The 23,237-nt window shown below is 41.1% G+C and overlaps 1 protein-coding gene across 1 annotated transcript in view; it reads right to left on the reverse strand.

Moving 5' to 3' along the window:
- Positions 1-6,868: 6,868 nt before the first annotated feature.
- Positions 6,869-23,237, reverse strand: part of ADRA1D (adrenoceptor alpha 1D) — a 238,029-nt gene continuing 221,660 nt past the window's right edge. Inside the window, exon 2 of the mRNA XM_089653356.1 lies at positions 6,869-7,560. Coding sequence (XP_089509482.1) covers positions 7,004-7,560 — 557 coding nt within the window. The 3' untranslated portion in view covers positions 6,869-7,003. The remainder of the gene's footprint in view (positions 7,561-23,237) is intronic.

Genomic DNA, 23,237 nt, shown 5'->3' on the forward strand with positions numbered 1-23,237 from the left:
TATTTTATTAGGGGGATATCAACTTGGATGGGGAAAGGGGTATATGGGATGCCCAGTGAGGGCAACTTCCTGGAACTATTTAACCGCATGCCGCCCAGCCACTGTACATATACGGCGGCACTCACAGGCAATACCACGTTTTAAGACGTGTGTTTTGTAAACAAATAGGGGGCGTGCGCGAGGCGCGCCGCCGCCCTATTTGTCCCGCGGATCACCGCCGCAGATGTCAGTCGCCGGCTCACAGCCGCTCCTTAGCAGTACACCAGTACACACCCCCGCCCCCTAGTAAATCACTCCCCTCACTCCTATAACCCTTCCCTGCAAAATAAAGTTAACCCCTTCCTCCCCATTGCCATTAGTACAGTGTCAGTTTTTTTTTTTTTTTGCACTGATCACTGTATTAGTGTTTTTGGGGATGCCAGTGACCCCAAGTCAGTACCCCCCAATGTCAAAATGTCCGCCGCAGTCCCGCCATAAGTCGCTGGTCACTGCCATAAGTCCCTGATCGCCGCCATAATTCGTTGATCGCCGCCATTATTAGTATAAAAAAAAACAAAAAATTCCAGTATCTTTCCCACCATTTGTAAATGCTATAACTTTCACGTAAACCAATTAATTTACACGTATTGGGTTTTTTTTAAGCAAAGACATGTTGCAAAATGCATTTTGGCAGAAATTTATGACTAAATTTGATTTTTGCATTTTTTTTTTACTGGACATGTTTTATAGCAAAAAGTCCAAAATAGTTTTTTTTTCCTCAAAATTGTCAGCCTTTTTTATTTATAGCGCAAAAAATAAAAACAGCACAGGCGATCAAATACCACCGGAAGAAAGCTCAATTTGTGGGGAAAAAAGGATGTAATTTTCATTTATGTACCATACTGCATGACCGCGCAATTGTCCGTTAAACTAGCGCAGCGCTGTATAGCAAAAAAATGGTATAAATTGCAGTATTTATACCATAGTTTAAAAAGCAATCAATATACACTTATTGGGATTTTTTTTTCACCAAAAACATGTAGCAGAATACATTTTGGCCTAAATTTATAACCAACTTTGAGTTTACTATATATTTTTTATAGCTGAAAATAAAAAATATTGTTTTTCTTCAAAATTTTTGGCCTTTTTTTGTTTATAGTGTGAAAAATTAAAAAGCACAAAGGTGATCAAATTACACCGAAAGAAAGCTCTATTTGTGTGAAAAAAAGGACGTAAATTTCGTTTGGGTGCAGCATCGCATGACCGCGCAATTATCAGTTGAATTAGTGCAGCGCCAAGTAGCAAAAAGAGGCCTGGTCATTAAGGGGGGTAAATCCTCTGGAGCTCAAGTGGTTAAAAGACTACTGGAACACAGTCCTTGTTGGAGAGCTAGCCAACATCTTATAGTGTACCTCTCCAGACCCCAAATATTACTCGATTTGGCTGCCTGAAGGAAAATCCCTAGACAGGGGATCCAGTCCTGCCACTTTAAAAGAAAGACAGTCCCAGCAGACACAATTGAATGGAGATTTTGCTCCTACTGAACATTAATGTAAGGGGGATATCATTTAGCCCCAATGTAAGGCGACCCTACACTGAGCATCAATGTTGGGAGGCGATGCCTTTGTTTCTGACATTATGGTTGTTTGTACCAATTCAAAATTATTGCTGAAAATAATATTGTTGTATAGAGCAGGGGATGTTAAAAATGATCTGCTTCGGGTGTCAAAATTCTAGGTAGGATATAGTCTTTTTTATTATCACATATTATTTCTATTATTATTATACAGGACTTATATAGCATATAAAATTGACTGATCATGGTAAGGTACAATAGGCTGCAGAACTATTTTTCATAAGTTGCTTGAGACCTGAAAATTATCCCAAGGGTTCCTCCATGGTAAAAAGTTTGAAAGGGCTGCTCTAATAGTTCAACTAAGTAAACACTTAAGACTTTAAGGCAGAAAAAAGGTAAGTATAAAAATATTTAAAAAAAATTGATAACAGCTTTATTCATAAAAAATTTAAAACAATATGAATCATTAAAACATAGGTTCTAGAATTTTAATGATACCCAAAGTATTCTAGATGGATCAACTGATTTTGCTCCCCTTTAATTTTAGTCTGTCATGCAAGATCTATATGTGCACACACTTTGAACTTTAATCTTGACCCCTTTAAGTACCCATCTGGAATACTTTTTTTAAAGTAGAAAATCATGCTGAGTTGGACTGCACTTTTAAATTTATTATTTATTTATTTCAGGTACTTATATAGCACTGTCAATTTACACAGCGCTTTACAGATATATTGTACATTCATATCAGTCCCTAACCCTCAAGGGGTGTACAATCTAAGGTCCCTAACTCACATTCATACATACTAGGGCCAATTTAGACAGGATTCACCTACCAGCATGTCTTTGGAGTGTGGGAGGAAACTGGAGTACCTGGATAAAACCCATGCAGGCACAGGGAGAACATGCAAACTCCAGGCAGGTGGTGCCATGGTTGGGATTTGAACCAACGACCCTAGTACTGCCAGGTGGATGTGCTAACCATTTAGCCACTGTGCTGCCCCAAATGTAAAGGTGTTGGTTCTATGACGAGACCAGTGGTGAAATGATACCATCCATATAGGGCCAGCTGAGGACTTCACTTGTGCAGCAACTTTAAGCATATCTACCACCTCCGTTTCATACTCTTTATATGAGTGGCTGGGTATGTGGCTTCTCCATTTTTGGGTGCAGTTATCCATGTGCCTTTTGTAAGCTCCACACCAGGCATCCCTTTCTAAGATATGGTCAGAATAATCAGGAAAAAGATGCTTGACTTTTAATTGTTCTGGTTTATGCTTTATTTTCTCATGCTGTAAAGATTTCCCTGATCCCAACGATGAAGATTGAGATCACAATAAGTGGAACGTGTTGGGGTTCTTTCTGCCAGAATCACCACTAAGATGTTCGCTTGTAAATTTGTTTTGAATACCTGCCACTTCAAGGGGTTATCATTTTGCACAATATGGGTATCATTAAAAATACCAGAGCCTATGTTTTAATTATTTTTATTGGTTTAAATTTTGTATCAATAAAGCTGTTATTTTTTTTTTATACTATTAGACTTATTAGACTTATCTTTTTGCTGCCTTAAAGTCCCAGGAAGAGTATGAATATATTTTTTATGGTTACTTGGGAACGAGCAGCAGTCCTTTTATGTGGTTTCGTTATGACACCACAGTAAAAAAATGTCTGGAAAATGTTTAGTTCTTAGCAACAACAGGAAAACAACAAAGTCTTTTCAGCCTTGTTGGTATCCACCTAGAGCAGCCTTTGTCAACCTCTTTAACATGGAGGAACCACTGAAAAAACTTTCAGGTTTCAGGGAACCCCTGCTAATAATTACTATATCTAGAGTTCATGGTACATGGTAGTGTGATGGTCAGTGGGAGGAATGCCCTTTACTTTGGAGGTCAGTGGGAAGAATGCTCCTTACATCGGAGATCAGTGAGAAGAATGCTCCCTACAGTAGTGGTCAGTGAGAACAATGGTCCTTGCATTAGTGGTCAATGGGAAAAATCCTCCTTACATTGGTGGTCAGTAGGAAGAATGGCCCTTACATTTGAGGTCAGTAGGAAGAATGCCCCTTACATTGGAGGTCAGTAGGAAAAATGCTCCTTACATTGGAGGTCAGTGAAAAGAATGCTCCTTTGCGTTAGTGGTCAATGGGAAGAATGTCCCTTACATTGGTGGTCAGTAGGAAGAATACCCCTTACATTTTTGGTCAGTGGGAACAAGGCTCCTTATTTTGGTGGTTAGTGGGAACAATGTTCCTCACATTAGAAGTAATAGGAAGAATACATTGGAAGAATGCCCCTTACATTTGTGGTCAGTAAGAAGAATGCCCATTACATTGGTGGCCAGTTATAAAAACTCTCCTTACATCGGGGGTCTTTGGAAATAGTGCTTCTTACAGATAGTTAAAATGATAATTGGGGCAATTTTTACATATCTAGTAGCAGAAATTACTAATTGCTTAAGAAACCCTTAGCAACCTCTGAAAGATCCCTAGGGTTTCATGGAACCCTGGTTGAGAAGATATGATCATGAGTACCCTGCATACATTCTTTTATTGCCTAGTTGAACCAAGTCTGCAGGAATTGGCAGTAACATATTGCCAGGACAAATAATAGTTTTGATGGCCAGTTATAAAAACCCTCCTTACATCGGGGGTCTTTGGAAATAGTGCTTCTTACAGATATGTAAAAATTGCCCCAATTATCATTTTAACTATCTGTAAGAAGCACTATTTCCAAAGACCCCCGATGTAAGGAGGGTTTTTATAACTGGCCACCAAAACTATTATTTGTCCTGGCAATATGTTACTGCCAATTCCTGCAGACTTGGTTCAACTAGGCAATAAAAGAATGTATGCAGGGTACTCATGATCATATCTTCTCAACCAGGGTTCCATGAAACCTTAGGGATCTTTCAGAGGTTGTTAAGGGTTTCTTAAGCAATTAGTAATTTCTGCTACTAGATATGTAAAAATTGCCCCAATTATCATTTTAACTATCTAGTAGCAGAAATTACTAATTGCTTAAGAAACCCTTAGCAACCTCTGAAAGATCCCTAGGGTTTCATGGAACCCTGATTGAGAAGATATGATCATGAGTACCCTGCATACATTCTCTTATTGCCTAGTTGAACCAAGTCTGCAGGAATTGGCAGTAACATATTGCCAGGACAAATAATAGTTTTGCAGAAAACATATAAATCCTGGTGAAGATGAGAAAAACAAATTGCGTTGGGATCTAGTATGTGGGAGCAAGATGAAGTCAGTTTCAACCAAGCTTCAGTACAGCCAGGAATAAACAGACATAACAAAGTCCCCTAAATCCTGTCCTGCGATAACAATGGAGACCATCATTGCTCACCTACAGAAAGTGTCAGTTGTCTAGCTTTCAATCTGATGGATTCAATACTCTTTGTTGTTGATTTACTAAAGGCAAATAGACTTTGCACTTTGTAAAGAGCAGTTGCACTCTGCAAGAGCACTTGCTCCAGAGCTTAGTGAATGAGGTACCGATATTCACTTTGAAAAGAGCACCCAATCACGTACAAGGATTGGATGATGGAAGTCAGCAAAGCATCTGCTCATTTACTGAGCTCTGGAGCAACTGCACTTGCAGTGTGCAACTGCACTTTTTAAAGTGTACATTTTATTTGCCTTTAGTAAATCAACCCCTTTGAGTCTCTGAACCTAAACATGTGTAGAGTGAACTCCTAATCTGCACAGGTCAGTTATTCAGAAAATTCTAAAACCATTGGGGTGCATTTACTAAAAGCAAATAGACCTTACTTTGCATCCTTGGTTCAACACATTCCTATATACCTTTGCAAACCCTCTGGAAAAGTGGCTTTATTTGTATCTGTGTTTGCATTGTGGCGTAGACACTGCCAGTTTTACATGCTACTTTTTTGTTTGCAAGTTTTGCATTCCCATATCTTACACAAACATTTGCTGTATGTTATTTAAAAAACTCAAAGAAATCTTTTGTGAAATATAAGCAAATAGACTGTGCACTCTGCAAGTGCAAATGCACTTTTTCTGAAGAACTTAGTAAATGTGGTAAAGCTCTGCTAATTTCCAACATCCAATCATGTGCAAGCAAAAATGCATTTTTTTTTAACCACTTCCAGACCGGACACTTTTACCCCCTTCCTGACCAGGGCAGTTTTCAGTTCAGTGCTATCACACTTTGAATGACAATTGCGTGGTCATGCAACACTGTACCCAAATGAATTTTTTACCATTTTTTTGAGACAGATAAAGCTTTATTTTGGTGGTATTTATTCACCGCTGGGATTTTTTATTTTTTTTGCTATGTAAATGAAAAAGTCCAAAAATTTTTTAAAAAAGAGTTTTTTTAAATAAAATTTTACAAATAAATAATATTTCATCATAAATCTTTGCCAAAATGTATTCCGTTATCTTTTTAGTAAAAAAAAAATCCAAATTAGTTTATAACCAAAAATTATAATTTTTAAACTTTTTTTTTACATTTTTATTTTATTTTTTTATATTATTATTATTATTTATTTTTTTTACATACTGTCACCCTAGCAGTACAGTGTTACCATGGTAACACTGTACTACTTGTGGGGGGTGATGAAGATTTTTTATTTTTTTTTTTACACTGATTGCTTTTACACCCATATATATCTTGCAGCCATTGAGAAGTACTCAGTGAGCTGTGATTGGTCACAGCTTGTCACATGGTACAAGGCTGTTGTGAATAGCCTTGTACCATGTGACCTCTGTGATCATTCACAGATTTCACACGTAGTAAGCAATGATGTCACAAGTGACATCTTGCTTACTACTTTGCATGTGATCACTGATTGGCCAATTAGTGATCACATGATCGGGACCTTGTACAGAGGTCCCGTCCGACGATCGGTGTTTCACTGTGTCCGGAGGACACAGCGGGCACCGGATCGCGGTGCTGCGCGCTCCGAGGGAGCGCGCACAAGCAGGGTGTGGGGAGGCCGTTTATAAACAGCCACCCGACCCTGCAGTGCCACCGTCCGGCCGTTTATATGCAACGGCCGGTCGGGAAGTGGTTAAATTTTCCTTTTGGGCACTCTGCAAAGTAAAGCTTTACCACATCCAAATTTACTAAGGAAAATGAGTGCAACTGCACTTGCAAAATGCACAGTCTATCTGCCTTTAGTAAATTCACCTCAATGATTCACAATGGCAGTCAGGCAGTAAAAAATTTTAAAGAACAGCCTCCATCCCTCCAGTTTTATTTTAAAGGACATAGTTTTCTTAAGAAAAAAAAAAAAATAAAAGAAAAAAAGACACCTGTAGTTTGAGACAATCACACATTTTTCTTTTAGTTTTTTTTTTTACTTATATTCATACAAAAAATCATTTATAATCCACATTTGTTTTCCAATAAAATCACCAGGTTTGAAACAATCCCCCCCCCCCCCCACAGATAAAATAATAATAGAAGACATCTATATATCAGTTTCTCTGAGTCCACAGCAGTCAGATAAATCATACATTTGATACTCAAGTTCTGTAAAGTCATTAGAAACAGCCATTGAGATGGACTCAACTTCACTCTTGTAGGCAGCCGACATATTGCTCTTGGTGGAGCTGCTGCGAATTTTATTAGAAAGGTTGTTCATTTTCTCTTTCAGCTGAGAGGAAGAGTTCTGAAAAGGGGAGATTAGTTTCCAGCTATTAAAATCCATGCTTTTCCTCTTTGTTGTTATACCCTGGTTTCCGGGGTTATAAATAAACGAGGAGTTCATAGAAGAGAAATCTGTGGTTTCACCTTCAGAACCTCTTCGTGAACTGTTCATTGATGTCCTCCATTGATGGTCATAGACCCTCCAGAGAGGACGCCGTCTCCTGCGGCAGCGGCATCTCAGCAGCCTGATAAATGCTCTTTTAAATTCCTTGCTCGAACATGGGTATATGATAGGGTTGACACAGCTGTTGAAGTAGCCCAGCCAGAAGATCACTTTGAAGACACCTTCTGAAGGCTTCAGAAAAGGAAAGAAAGATCCTGAACAATGAAAGAAACAGAAAAACAAGATTAGTATGCACAATTGTAATCATTAACAATATAGTCTTCCTAAAGTATATCTTTAATGCTGCATTGGGGTTTTTTTTTCAGGTTTTCTACCTTTATTTTTACCTATTTATCCTACCGTGAACGTTTCCTGTCCTAGGGAGACAATACTTATTCACTGTAGTTTAAAGCAGCAGTGCCACCCTAGGACTAGAAATGTGTTAGAACTAAAGAACACCTCTCTGTCTCATGATTGCCATAATATAGATGGGAGAGGGGGTTGTTGTAGTTCACAGAATTAACCTGTCGGGGAAAAAAAGGCTTCTTCAGTTACACCACAAAGAGGACAAACATAACAGCACTGGATTTCTTGCAAGATCAAAAATATTTTTTTCCCTTGTCAAACATATTTAAGGAAACACTTTCAATTATATATTCAGCAGAACATAAATGGAGCAAATCAGAGATTTTCATAATTAGGGATTACACTTTAATGCATAGTTGACAAGCATTCCAATTTATGCATGACTGTCCCCACCAAACTTTGTCATGTCCTGTGCCTTTGTCCATGGTGATAGCCTGAAGAAGGAGGGTATGTCTAAGTGCAACTGAAACTGGAAAAGCAACTGGACACTGATGAATTGACCAATAGGGAGGCTCAAAAGGTATAAATGGCAGAGCTAAGTTTGACCTTTTCAAATAAAAAAAAAAAACATTTGCTACATTTTTGATTCTGCTAATTGTAGCATACAAACTTTAGCATTTTATCTAATTCATGACTTCCTTGATTCCTTAATTGCATAGTTCCTCACAGATCAGACAGGTCTACATGCCAGTACGGGAGACCTGAACTCAAAAAGTGAAAATCTGCAATGTTATTGTTAACTTTTAAAAATGTTATTGTGTCAAAGCAGTCCACTGAGAGCCTTTTGATTTCCTGAAAGTAAGCGATGCACTTCTTGCTCCCAGGCACTTATGCGCCTGGAGCCTCCAACTGCTAGTCTTACAAGATTTGGAGTAAAAATTGATGATGTTACTACAGTGCTGCTCAATGTTCTCCTTGCTGGAGAGAAATTTGTATCTAAGGACCTGCAGTGCAAAGAATTCCCTGTTTCTGTTTAATGCGTTCTGTAGATCTGTGCTTTCTTTACCTGTCCTCACCATAGCCCCTCACCACTGAAAAAAAACATTTTAGCCTTGGATACATTATATTCCTATAATTTTACCTTAGCCGCCTAACTCATGCCCCTGATCTAACCTATCAAATCCAATTTACTCCAGCAGCATACCTACAGTATATACAGTATGTATACTATATCGAATGTGCAATGGAAAGAAACACTTTAAGAAAAAGCTTTTCTAAACTTCATAATAATAACAAATACCTGTCTAAAAATAATTTAAGCCAGCTATCCTATCACCCTCGGAACACTTATGCAATCACATACTCCGCAAGCGTATCTTCACCCTCCAAGTACCGCAGAATCCCAGCGATAACTAATTACTAAAAGCTGAAAACACTAGATTTTTCCACTCGGAAATAAATGAGTATGGTAGCATGGAGCCAAAAAAGATATTAAATATATCTTCAGACACAGACAAACAAAATGAAGAATGCCAGAATTTAGAACAACAGTCAAACTTTTATTGGAACCCAAGCTGTTCTTTATTACAATTCATTACCAATTTTAAAGGAAAATTCCACTTTCCCTAAAAAGTGATATATTTTATATATGAATGCTACACAAGCTGTTTTGTAAATTATTGTCATTAAATATGACCTTTCCATTTCAATCTCCAGCTGCTATGAGATTCTAGCACGGCTGGAAAATTAAAATGTCTCTTTTTTGCAGCCATGGTGTCAACTCACCAGTGCCAGAATCACTAGAGAGCGCAAAAGAAAAAAATACTAATTTGGTTCTATGGCATTGCTCCATCACTGGCCAGAATTGAGAGGTTTTGCTAACTCTAGCTGAAATGCTGCAGACTCCACCCCACCAGAGAGGAAGCTTTCGCTCTTCTAGACGTAAAAGGTGAGGTTTTTAGTGCTTTTTTCCATCTTTACTGCTTTTACTGTTGAGTTGTTGACAGTAAAATGATTACTAGCGTGTCATAAGCTCAATCATACTCCCAACTGTCTTTCTTTTAGAACCCAATCCCACTGTCCCTTTTCCTCCTTCATTGTCTCTTTTTAGACTGAAGCATAGACCGCTATAAAAATAAAATACTATCTAACTGCCAAAGTGTTATACTACACCAGTCTTTCTCGACCTTATTAACATGGAGGCACTCTTGAAATAACTTTCAGGTCCCAAGGAACCCATTCTAATAATACTTACATCTACAGTTCACAAGACATTGGTGTAAACAGCAATTGATAGTAATGAAAATTAATTAAATAATAAGTGCAATGAAAATATTTTAGTAATTGTATTAAAACTAAATATACCATAATAATGGATAAAAAAAATGCACACATATACAATAGAGTGCCAAATGTATGTCCAAGAGCCCATTTCATGATAAATGATTTATAGCTGAATCGAGCCAACGCGTTTTTGGGGCCAAGGACATCCCCCCTGTATCAGGGCTTAAGAATTCTGACTGTGCTTAAATGGACTCAGGGGAACAAATACCAAATAAAACTGCATTGTGATTTACTGCTTGGAAAGTTTCGAGAGGGCAGGTTACCCTGGTGTTGGTGAATGCAGCAAAGGAGCTGCTATTCTGCTATTATTATTATTATTATACAGTATTTATAAAGCGCCAATAGTTTGCTCAGCGCTGTACATTACAAAGGGGGACAGAACATGTGACAGAACAACAACAATACAATGCAAAACATGAGGGGATCAAGGGCCCTGCTCTTTCGAGCTTGCAATCTAGGAGGGAGGGGATAGTGGTACAGGAGGAGAAAGCTGTGGGGACGGAGTGCTAGGAAGAGTGGTACAGGAGGAGAAAGCTGTGGGGACGGAGTGCTAGGAAGAGTGGAGGAGGTCGGCAAGTTAGCAGGGGGTGGGGTAGGCTTCCCTGAAGAGGTGGGTTTTCAGGGTACGCCTAAAAGAGAGGAGAGTAGGTGATAATCTGATGGGTTGGGGCAGGGAGTTCCAGAGGATGGGTGACACCCTGGAGAAGTCCTGAAGGCAGGAATGGGAGGAGGAGACCAGGGAACTAGAGAGAAAGAGGTCTTGTGAGGAGCGGAGTGTGCGTGCTGGGTGGTACTTGGATATTAGGTCAGTGATGTAGTTCGGGGCAGTATGGTGGACGGCTTTGTACGTCAGTGTTAGGATTATGAATTTGATCCATTGAGCAATCAGAAGCCAGTGGAGGGATTGGCAGAGGGGGGTGGCGGAAAAGGAGCAGTTGGAAAGATGAATAAGTCTGGCAGCTGTATTCAGGATCGACTGAAGCGGGGATAGCCAGCGGTGAGGCAGGCTAGTATGGAGGGAGTTGCAGTAATCGAGTTGTGATATGATGAGGGAGTGGATGAGCTGTTTAAGTGGTTTCTGGGGTTAGGAACGTGCGTATTTTGGCAATGTTGCGGAGGTGGAGTCTGCATGAGTTTGTTAAAAATTGGACTTGGGGCTGGAAGGATAGGTTGGAGTCCAGAATGACACCAAGTACTCTGGCCTGCGGGGCGAGTTTGATGGTGGCGTTGTTGGACATGATGGAGAAGTCAATGGGGGGTGGTGTCCGGGCTGGGGGGAAGACAAGAAACTCAGTTTTGGAGAGGTTCAGTTGAAGGAAGTGGAGTGTCATCCAGTCTGATATGTCACTCAGTAGGTGTGTGATTCGGGTGGAGACTGAGGGGGTGAGGTGGGGGGTTGAGAGATAGATTTGTGTGTCGTCAGCATATAGGTGGTAGTTAAAGCCGTGAGAGTGTATTAGTTGGCCAAGGGAGGAGGTGTAGATGGAGAAGAGAAGGGGCCCGAGGACGAAGCCTTGAGGGACCCCAACAGAGAGGGGAGTGAGGGGGAGGTGGTAGCATTATAGGTAACGCTGAAAGAGCGTTGTGACAGGTAGGATGAGACCGAGGGAGTGTAGTAGAATTGTGCTATAAATACATTTTATCATTAAATTACCATTGACTCTTAAATGTGTGTTTGGTGCTCTCATTTGATTGTATGTGTGTGGGTTCTCAACTTTGGGTCCTTTCCCATTTTCCATATGGTGGTCCCATTTCGTGGAGTGCTGACAAGCCGGAACCAGTGTGCCCAGTGACAATTTTAGTGACCCTTGCAAATCTGAATCCTGCACCCTATCTCTCCTTGTGTTTAGAGAAGAAATGCAGACAGTTAAAATTGTAGTGCTGTTCAACACTGGTGACCGAAAAGTGACCCCTAAAATTGATGGTCAGTGAGAGAAGGGTCCTAGTACATTGATAGTCAATGGTAAGAATATGTCCTACATTGTTAATTAACGGGCAGAATGCTCTTTATATTGGTGGTCAGTGGTAAGAATGCTCCCTACAGTGGTAATTGGTGGGAAGAATGCATTCCATTGATGTTCAGTGGGAAGAGTGCTCCCTACATTAGCAGTCATTAGCAGAATGCCCCTTACAGACAGCTGAAAAAATAATTGGTGTTTGTAGTTACTCCTCTGAGAGGTAGAAGTTGCTTATTGTCCATGGAGCCCCTTGCAACCTCTGGAGGAACCCTAGGGTTTCACAAAACCCTGGTTGAGATGATCTGAACTATGCCAAGACTTTCATCACACCTCGAAAATATTGCATTTGTTATATGAAAAGCCAGTAAAAAGGAAAAGTAGGCAGTACAAAAAGAGGCTGTGAGTTTAGCCAAAAGGTGCACCTCTTTCTTGCAAGGCAAGGAGCAATTTGGAAGGTGCAGTAGCCACTAGAATCCAATCAGGACTCATCCATCACTGATTTAATTACCGTAACTTAAATTGACCAGTTGCCATGGAATTCTTATTGCTACACAACATCATTGATTTTCAATGCCTTATTGAATATGCTTTACTTGCATGCATAAACTATAGCAACCTCTATTAAAATTGAGATTTTGGAGGCAAGCCCACAGGATGTCACTCCAATCCAAAAGTACCCCTCAGATAGATCAGTGCCAGAATTGCCAGGCTTAGTCCTGAGTGCCCTCTGCAACCAATCATATGGACAGTTATTTTCCCTGTTCATATTTGAAAATACGTAGTTGAAAAACAGGCTGTAATTTGCCAGGTACAATAGAGTCTGTTCTATTTTCAGGCACATTGATAAATTAGACTCTTGTACGGTCAATGTAAGAACCCTGCTGATTGTCAGACCTTTTGCAGAGTTGTACAAGGGCCTCACGCTGCACGTTTCTAGATAAATGGATGGCTAAAGTGTTTCTCCTATGCCTTTCATAACATGGCAGTGATAAAATTCCGTGTTTGTTCTTATCATTATTAAATAAACCCATGTGTGTTGATATTGGCTGTACACTTCCCGCACAAGCTCAGCTGAATCATAACAAAGCGGCGAGAACATGTCTCGGCACTGTTTGGCTTCTTCAGGAACTCTTACCCTCCGTATTTCCTAAATATTTGACTTGTTTAACTGCTGTTCCGATGGTATCACAGATCAAAGAGCCAAATACGGTCTTCCAGACAAGCATTTGAAGAAGGGGTAGAAGCTCCAGAGACAGGTAGTTTGATGGTGAACCCTAATATTTGCTCCACCAGTTGAATATTCAAATTGTCAGTGGTACTGGTTAAAGATGAAGTCTGGGGAAATTTCAGTACTACCTTTGCAGTGGGGCTTGCCCTGCATTGCAAGGGGTGAATGCTATTTTTTACCAATAAAAAGCAATTTTACTTACCTTATCCTTCAATCTTGCAGGTTTTGTCCTCTCTGTGCAACTAGTCCCCCGAAGTCATTTTTCTTCAACGCTCCATCTGTTGGTTGAACACTTACAACATCACGTACAATGCAGGGCAAGCAGTTTTGCAATGTAAGTAAGGAAGCCAAGAGCCTGTCCACAGCCAGGAGCATCGAAGGGAAAGCATCAGCTATTAAGGGAGCGAGGAATAAGGTAAGGAAAACTGATTTTTCATGTCCCCCCAGACAAAAACAAGTATTTAACCCTTGCAGTGCAAGGGGAATCTCACTGCAAGGATAGTTTTGAAATTCACCTAAGCTCAGCTCTAAGTACACTGTTCATAAAAATGAAAGGAACACTTTGAAAACACATCAGATCTCAATGGGGAAAAATATCATGCTGGATATCTATACTGATGTGGACTGGGTAATGTGTTAGGAACGTAAGGATGCCCCATCGTTTGATGGAAATGAAAATTATCAACCTACAGAGGACTGAATTCAAAGCAGGGTGGATTTGATTTAAATCAAGTTGATTTAACCTCCCTGGCGGTATTCCCAGTTGTAGCTTGGGGTAAAGTTTCAGTACCAAAAGCGGTAACCCCAAGCTACACTCGGGCTTACCATGCGGCACTGCATAGGGAGTCCCTGCAGAGCTTACCTTGTCCTTCGCTCCCGCGATGTGTCCCCTGCAGTGTCCCCGGCCATCTCCTCCGGCTGATGCCGGCATCCGGATTCTGTGTTCCGGTCCCTGTGACATCGGGACGTACGGGCGCCGGCGGCAGCGGGAAATTTGAAAATTAAAAAAAAATTTCATTTTTTTCAAAACTAATTTTACATAGTAAAACATTGCTGTTTCAAACCATTTCACATACATTTTGTCCTTAGTGCTTTGTCCTGTCCCCTGTCTGCATTTTGACTGTTCTTTTTGCCTGGAAACTTAGAAAAGTCCATGGCGTCCAAAAGCATCCCTTTAGGTCAAAAGCGGGTTTAGATCAGCTAGAGAACAGCGATAGTAAATCAGAACCACTTGCAGAATTGAGTGATAATGATTCGTGGAGAAATTCGTCATCAGACACTGAAAACAATGTTGCGACTTTGCTCAGTGATGTGCGAACTTGGCGCTATATTTCAAATTTCAGTGTTTTCGGTTTGATTATATTATTGAATTAAATGTATTATTATATTATTATTATTTATGATTATTTATTATATTATAATTTATGATTTTGTGTTTAAAATGTTATCATACCCGGGATGTTTAATAGACTCTTGTTCGGACAGATTTCAGTGAGTTATTCCTAAATATTACAGGCCTACAATAAAAAAACAACATATTTCCATGCAAAAAAATGGTACCGCTTTCAGCACCAAAAATCTGAAATAATCATACCGCCAGGGAGGTTAATCATGATTTAAATCACTAGTGAAAAGGCTCAATTTAAATCATAATTTTTAAACAGCAACTGTCCCACAGAGGCTCTTACTCTGACCCGCTATTGACTCACTGACAGTCCCATTCACATTAATGGGATGGCTGGTGATGCGGCAGCGACACAACAAGGTGAGGGATGTGGCGGCAGCAGGTGAGTGGATGCCTGCTAACAGGCACTGCCATGATGGATCTAAAATGACAGGTGCTCTTTACATGTAAGGAATCCAACTCATTCTTGCTGTTAGTTAGACTCTTTAATATTTGCAAACCAAATGAAGGTGTCCTCTTAAGAATAATAAGCTGTCAGGTTAGTACAACAGTAATATCAGAACTGATTTTAGGTTAATCACACATAGCTGGAGAACTACTCAATTTCTTTTATTTCATGGTATTTCTCATGGTTACTGTGACATTGTGTGATTGCATCAAATAAAATAATCGATTTTTATCCACCCTTATTTAAAGACACCCCCGAAAATCAAAGTGAAGAAATGATGCAGCAGGCTAGTCCATTTTTCTGAAATTTCATTGCAGCAACTCAAAATGGTACTTAGTAGTTTGTATGGCCCCCAAGTGCTTGTATGCATTCCTGACAATGTCGGGGCATGCTCCTAATGAGACGATGGATGGTGTCCTGGGGTATTTCCTCCCAGATTTGGACCAGGACATCACTGAGCTCTTGGACAGTCTGAGGTGCAATCTGGTGGCGTTGGATGGACGGAAACATGATATCCCAAAAGTGTTCTATTGGATTTAGGTCAGCTGAGCGTGGGGGCCATTCAGTGGTATCAATTTCTTCATCTTCCAGGAACTGCTTACATACTCTTGAGACATGAGGACGGGCATTGTCATGCACTAGGAGGAACCCAGGACCCACTGCACCAACGTAGGGTCTGGCATTGGGTCCAAGGATTTCATCCCGATAACTAATGGCTGTCAAGGTGCCATTGTCTTCAATGGCAAATGCCAATCAAGCTCTATGGTGCCGGGCAGTGAGCACAGGGCCCACTAGAGGATGTCGGGCCCTCAGGCCACCCTCATGATGTCTATTTCTAATTGTTTGGTCAGAGACATTCACACCAGTGGCCTGCTGGAGGTAATTTTGTAGGCCTCTGGCAGTGCTCATCCTTCTCCTCCTTGCACAAAGGAGCAGATACCAGTCCTGCTGATGGGTTAAGGACCTTCTATGGCCCTGTCCAGCTCTCCTAGAGGAACTGCCTGCCTCCTGGAATCTCCTCCATGCTCTTGAGACTATGCTGGGAGACACAGCAAACCTTCTGGCAATGGCATGTATTGATGTGCCATCCTGGAGGAGTTGGACTGCTTGTGCAACCTCTGTAGTGTCCAGGTATTGCCTCATGCTACCAGTAGTGACACTGACCCCAGCCAAATGCAAAACAGTGAAAAACAGAAAAGATGAGTAGGGAAAAAAATGTCAGTGGCCTCCAACTGTAAAACCATTCCTGTTTGGGGGGTTGTCTCATTGTTGCCCATCTAGTGCACCTGTTGTTAATTTCATTAACACCAAAGCAGCTGAAACTGATTAACAACCCCCTCTGCTACTTAACTGACCAGATCAATATCCCAGGAATTTAACTGGCTTGATGCTATACTCTGATTAAAAAGTGTTCCTTTAATTTTTTTGAGCAGTATAGTAAAAAGTGTTCCAAAGGACCTCTTTCCAGATCATTTTCAGGAGGTACAGATAAAAAAGCACCCCTCCCCCAAAACCAGAAGCTTACACTCCAAATGGGATGTCCTTTGCACAAAGGGTGTTTTTGCAGCCACTTTTAGGGGTGTCAGGGGTGTTTTTATACTGCTTCCAAACACCTTTCCATATTATCCTATGTGTCCATGCACTCATATACTTTTAGAAGCTTTGATTGACAGGGGCTATTAGAGGCAGGAAAAAACCCTACTGCCAGCTGTTTGGGCAGAAAAAACGCTTTACGCTACTAAAAAGCTGCTAAATGCACCTAAATGCTAGGCAAGTTTACCGCTTGAGTAATAATTCATTTTAATGGCCAGAATAAAATATTTATTCTGGCCAATGAAATTAATTAACGCCCAAGAGCTTGACACCTGTAAAAGCTCCTAAAGCTTTGTAAAATTGGGTTGTGGAGTAAAAATCTTTGCTCTCTACTAGGTGCTAAGGAATTGTACCTATTTGTTAGGCCACTGATATTGCAAAGGGCAGTGACTGTCACCCAATAACACGCTACTGCTTTAAAAGCAGAATCCCCATTGGATCCCACTAGGTGCCACTGACAGTGAAAAATTTCTGTTTTGGGGAGCACAACTTATACTTTTGTGCCTTCAAGTGAACTGCTATGTGGTAACGGCATTGACTTTCTGAGATGCTGCCTGGAAGTGAACTGCTATGTGGTAACGACATTGACTTCCTGAGATGCTGCCTGGAAGTGAACTGCTATGTGGTAACGACATTGACTTTCTGAGATGCTGCCTGGAAGTGAACTTCTACGTGGTAGCAACATTGACTTTAAGAGATGCTACCTGGAAGTGAACTGCTATGTGGTAGAGACATTGACTTTCTGAGATGCTGCCTGGAAGTGAACTGCTATGTGGTAACGACATTGACTTTCTGAGATGCTGCCTGGAAGTGAACTGCTATGTGGTAACGACATTGACTTTGAGATGCTGCCTGGAAGTGAACTGCTATGTGGTAGCGACATTGACTTTCTGAGATGCTGCCTGGAAGTGAACTGCTATGTGGTAGAGACATTGACTTTCTGAGATGCTGCCTGGAAGTGAACTGCTACGTGGTAACGACATTGACTTCCTGAGATGCTGCCTGGAAGTGAACTGCTATGTGGTAACGACATTGACTTTGAGATGCTGCCTGGAAGTGAACTGCTATGTGGTAGCGACATTGACTTTCTGAGATGCTGCCTGGAAGTGAACTGCTATGTGGTAGAGACATTGACTTTCTGAGATGCTGCCTGGAAGTGAACTGCTACGTGGTAACGACATTGACTTTCTGCGATGCTGCCTGGAAGTGAACTGCTATGTGGTAGCGACATTGACTTTCTGAGATGCTGCCTGGAAGTGAACTGCTATGTGGTAACGACATTGACTTTGAGATGTTGCCTGGAAGTGAACTGCTATGTGGTAGCGACATTGACTTTCTGAGATGCTGCCTGGAAGTGAACTGCTATGTGGTAGAGTCATTGACTTTCTGAGATGCTGCCTGGAAGTGAACTGCTACGTGGTAACGACATTGACTTTCTGAGATGCTGCCTGGAAGTGAACTGCTATGTGGTAACGACATTGACTTTCTGAGATGCTGCCTGGAAGTGAACTGCTATGTGGTAGCGACATTGACTTTCTGAGATGCTGCCTGGAAGTGAACTGCTATGTGGTAGCGACATTGACTTTCTGAGATGCTGCCTGGAAGTGAACTGCTACATGGTAACGACATTGACTTTCTGAGATGCTGCCTGGAAGTGAACTGCTATGTGGTAGCGACATTGACTTCTGAGATGCTGCCTGGAAGGGAACTGCTATGTCGTAACGACATTGACTTTCTGAGATGGAAAAGGGGGGTACTTTTAAGTGAAAAACTATTGAAGCAAAAGACAAACCCTTAGCACAACTCTGCCCATGCAGAACATGAAGAATGTATGAGCAAAAGACACATATTCAATAGTCAGATGCCTTCAGCTATAAGGTTTGGAGCAGGGTCAGAAGCTATTGGATTAGATTGTTGCATTGATCGGACACAATACTTTTAGCACTTGTGGCAGTGTGGCACCATGCCAGAGTCTAAATATAGGTTATGAGCAGGATTCTCAGCCAGGCAGGTTGAGGGGCTCCATGGAGCTTTTTTCATACAGAGCAGGGGTGGGCAACTGTGGCCCTCCAGCTGTTGGTGAACTACAAGTCCCATCATGCCTCTGCCTTTAGGAGTCATGCTTGTAACTGTCAGTTTTGCAAAGCCTCATGGGACTTGTAGTTCTACAACAGCTGGAGGGCCACAGTTGCCCACCCTTGATATCAGCGGAAACTGGCTTTTTAGTTTCGTCAGTGTTTAGTAAAGTACATTTTTAGACCCGGAGCCTGGAGATTTCAAAGTGATCCAGGAGGGATGAAATCTCTAATCCTGGGCTAAGGTTTTGTGAACAGCCAGCACACTAATTGGTCAGGTGTGTGCTGGGCTTTTAGTGTTGACCATGGTTCTGGACTCCACCACGGGAGCCAGGGCAGCAAGGGGCTGCTAAGTGTATGGTGAGCGATCAGTCTGTAGAAGGCAGACAAGGGCCTAGAGCAGGGGTCTCCAAACTGTGGCCCTCCAGTTGTTGAAGTACTACAACTCCAATCATGCCTCTGCCTCTGGGAGTCTTTCCTGTGGCTGTCAGAGTCTTGCAAGGCTTGCAGTTCCTCAACACCTGGAGGGCCATAGTTTGGAGACCCCTGGCCTAGAGTGTAAGGCTAAAGCAGCAGTGCTGCAGGTACAAGCCAGAAGGGCTGACATTTTGGTTTATTTGGATCAGAAACAATTGAGTACTGTCCATGATATTTTTTTTATTTGCACTAACATACAATTTTGAGGACAAGCTTTCGGGTAATGTCCCCTTCTTCAGGTCCAAGCAGTACTGATCACAATGTTTTGGACCTGAAGAAGGGGACATTCCCCGAAAGCTTGTCCTCAAAATTGTATGTTAGTGCAAATAAAAAAAGTAACCTCTCCAAAACCGAACTCCTCACACACCCCCCCCCCCCCCATCCTATCCATCACCGCCACCAACACCACTATCATTCCCGCCCCGCAAGCCAAAGTCCTTGGCGTCATTCTTGACTCAAACCTCTCCTTCCTGCCTCATGTCAAATCACTTACAAACACCTGCAGGCTCCATCTCCGCAATATTGCCAAGATACGTGCCTTCCTCACCCCAGACACCACCAAACGTCTTGTACACTCCCTCATCATCTCACGCCTTGACTATTGCAACTCTCTTCTCACTGGCCTACCCAAGTGCAGGCTCTCCCCGCTCCAGACCATCCTGAACTCAGCGGCCAGACTCATCCACCTCACCACCCGCTCCACCTCTGCCACCCCCCTCTGCCTCTCCCTCCACTGGCTCCCGATTGCCCAATGCATCAAATTTAAACTTCTAATCCTGACCTACAAAGCCGTTCATAACACTGTCCCTGACTACCTCACCAACCTGATCCCCAAGTACCACCCTACCCGTACCCTTCGCTCCTCACAGGACCTCCTTCTATCCTGCTCCCTGGTCTCCTCCTCCCATGCACGACTGCAGGACTTCTCCAGGTCCTCCCCTATCCTCTGGAACTCACTGCCCCAATCCATCCGACTGTCGCCTTCCCTCCCCACATTCAGGCGCTCCCTCAAAACCCATCTCTTCAGGGAAGCCTACCCCACCCTCACCTAACAGCCATTCTCCCTCATTCCTCCCACCACTTCATCCCCCTCAGCCACTTCATTCCCCTCAGCCACTTCCTATTGTTCCACTACCCCCTCCCTCCTAGATTGTAAGCTTGAAAGAGTAGGGCCCTCTTACCCCTCGTACGCTGTCTGTTTTTGTTGTACTGTGCCATGTATTGTCCCCCCTATTGTACAGCGCTGAGCAAACCCTTTGGTGCTATATAAACTCGATGTAATAATAATAATGATATCACGAACAGTACTCAATTGTTTTCTGTGGCAAGTACACTAATACGGCTACAGTCACCTCAAGCAAGGTTTATTTGGATAGAAGACAAATAATGAATACACCTGTGTGTGAAACTCATGTTACAGTATTTTTCTGAAATTTCTTTTAATAAAATGGGGCAAGAAAAGCCCTTAAAAAGAAGAAGAAAGCAAGTGGCTGAGTCCTTAAAGCGCTACCTTTGATGCTAGTTTCCACACACTACAAAGTATGTATGGATTTTAAGGGATCCATTTAAAGCTGAGGTATGGACTATTTTGCATACATGCATTGGTCCAGCTTGAATCAATGTAAATATGCTTGTGTCATACCTGATCGATCCCTGGGGAAGCTGGAAATCACTGGAAGGTGCTGCTACTACAGTGATCGCTCCTAGTTTTCAGGTCCCATGTCAAGCATAGACACCATGCAGAGAACATTTTGCATTTTCTGAATGAAATCAAAGTATTCTTTGATTGGATGTGGTGAGGATCCTGATTTCACTGCCCCCCTTTCTCTCCACCTTGTCTCATCAGAAAACATCTTGCATTCATTGGCAAGGGACCCAGAAGCAAGTAGAAATCACTGTAGTAGAACCACTACAGGGATTTCCAGATTCCATGGAGATCCCAAACTTATTGCACATACTTACATTAGTCCAAGCTGTTCCAAGATAACTAAGCAAAATAGTCCTTACCTAAACCTCATCTTTATTTTTGAGGTCAGAGGTTATATTTAAGTAGCTGTGTTACCCTAATATTTATGACCAAAGTGTTACGGATTAAAGTCCTTCCTTCATCCCTTCCTGCCTCATATTTATTCTTTCCTTCCCTCCTGCTCTTCCTCTTGTCCCCACTTATTTTTTGCCTCTTTTCCTTACACTCTTCCTTCTTTCCCTCCTTGCTTCTGCTCATCCTCTCCTTTTTTCCCTTCCTCCTTCCTTAATTCCTTCCTTTTTCTTTTCTCTCTCTCTTCCACTCCCCTCTCCTACATACCTTTCAAGTTACATAGTTACATAGTTAGTCTGGCTGAAAAAAGACAAACATCCAAACAGTTCAACCATAGAAAAAAAAAAAGTTATAATCCTATACCCACAGTTGATTCAGAGGAAGGCAAAAAAACCCAGCAAAGCATCATCCAATTTGCTCCTGCTGGGAAAAAAATTCCTTCCTGATCCCCCGAGAGGCAATCGGATATTCCTTGGATCAACTTTACCTATAAATGTTAGTATAGTTGCCTTATTTCCTCCCCAATGTCCCGTTTCCCTCCATCCTTCCTTCATACCCCTCCCTCCTTTATGTTCTCTCTCCTTCCTACACCTCCCCTTGCTTCTTTACCCTTCCTTCCCCTCCCCCCCCACTTTGCTTTCTGCCATTTCCCTTACTTTTTTCTTTCTTCATACATTATGACATTCCCGTTGTTATAGTATATGAGAAGACCTTCTATAGTCTGTGAGAAGGTCTAATCAGTCTGCATGCTGCATACATGTTAGAATGAGGTTCCACCTAAATAGAGCTCTCATTTTATTTTGTTCCTGCATTCAAATTTTCAATGTGTTCCAAACAAAAGCAATCCATCCGTTAAATTGGAAAGAAAACGCCTGATTGCTTTGTACTTCTCACCGATGTCTTTCTGTGTCCTCTGGACGATATCCCCATTTGTACAAACAGTAATCAGCCCCCACATCGCTTTTTTAGTTTACCTTGCTGAATAGAGCAATAGAAAGAAAACACTGAATCATTTCACAAATCAAAGAGCAGCCTCCACTGTTCCTTCTGATATTATAGAAGAGGGAACATCTAGTTTACTAAGTATCTCTGATCGTCACAGCTTGTTGAGATCTTTCAGAGATTTATGCAAAAAAAAAAGAAGCATTTAGATGAATCAAAGAAGTCTTTTAAAAGCCTCATTACATGAATGCTTAAAGGGGGTCTAATCAGAGGAACTCGAGAGAAGATGATTGCAGAGAAGTAAAAGGTTCTTTATTGAACTAACCAAAATAAAACTTCCTAATTGCCTTAAAGGCAGGGAACACTTTGTTATTACTGCCATCCTGTTTCATTTGTGTCCATAAGAAGCAATGTATGCCACATCTTCTGAGCAGGTCAGGAAATATTAAAGAGGAATACCTATCATTTTTTATATATATATATATTCTTCAGATTTTTTTTAACATATAAAAAAGTAATTTGAACATATATGTTTACATATATTTTGTAAATACATCCCAAAAATGTATTTTTAAAAATATTTTTCACATATTTTGTAATAAAACCGCATTTCAACATATAGTATATATATATATATATATATATATATATATATATTTATTTTTTTAAATATATAGAATATGGCCAAAATTGTAGCATTTCAAATATATGTCAATATATTTGGTATTTGGGAAGAATATTGTGAAATATGTTTGAAATATATTTTTCTTCCATATGGGTAGGTATATATATATATACACACATAATACACGTATACATACTATATGGGTATATGTATGGTTATATATATATATACAGTGGGGATCGAATGTTTGGGCACCCCAGCCAAAAATTTGTATTAATGTGCATAAAGAAGCCAAGGAAAGATGGAAAAATCTCCAAAAGGCATCAAATTACAGATTAGACATTCTTATAATATGTGAACAAAAGTTAGATTTTATTTCCATCATTTACACTTTCAAAATAATAGAAAACAAAAAAATGGCGTCTGCAAAAGTTTGGGCACACTGCAGAATTTA

This window comes from Staurois parvus, unplaced genomic scaffold (assembly GCF_062004578.1).
Source record: "Staurois parvus isolate SC_StPar_1 unplaced genomic scaffold, SC_StPar_1.0 ptg000708l, whole genome shotgun sequence".
Taxonomy (NCBI): domain Eukaryota; kingdom Metazoa; phylum Chordata; class Amphibia; order Anura; family Ranidae; genus Staurois; species Staurois parvus.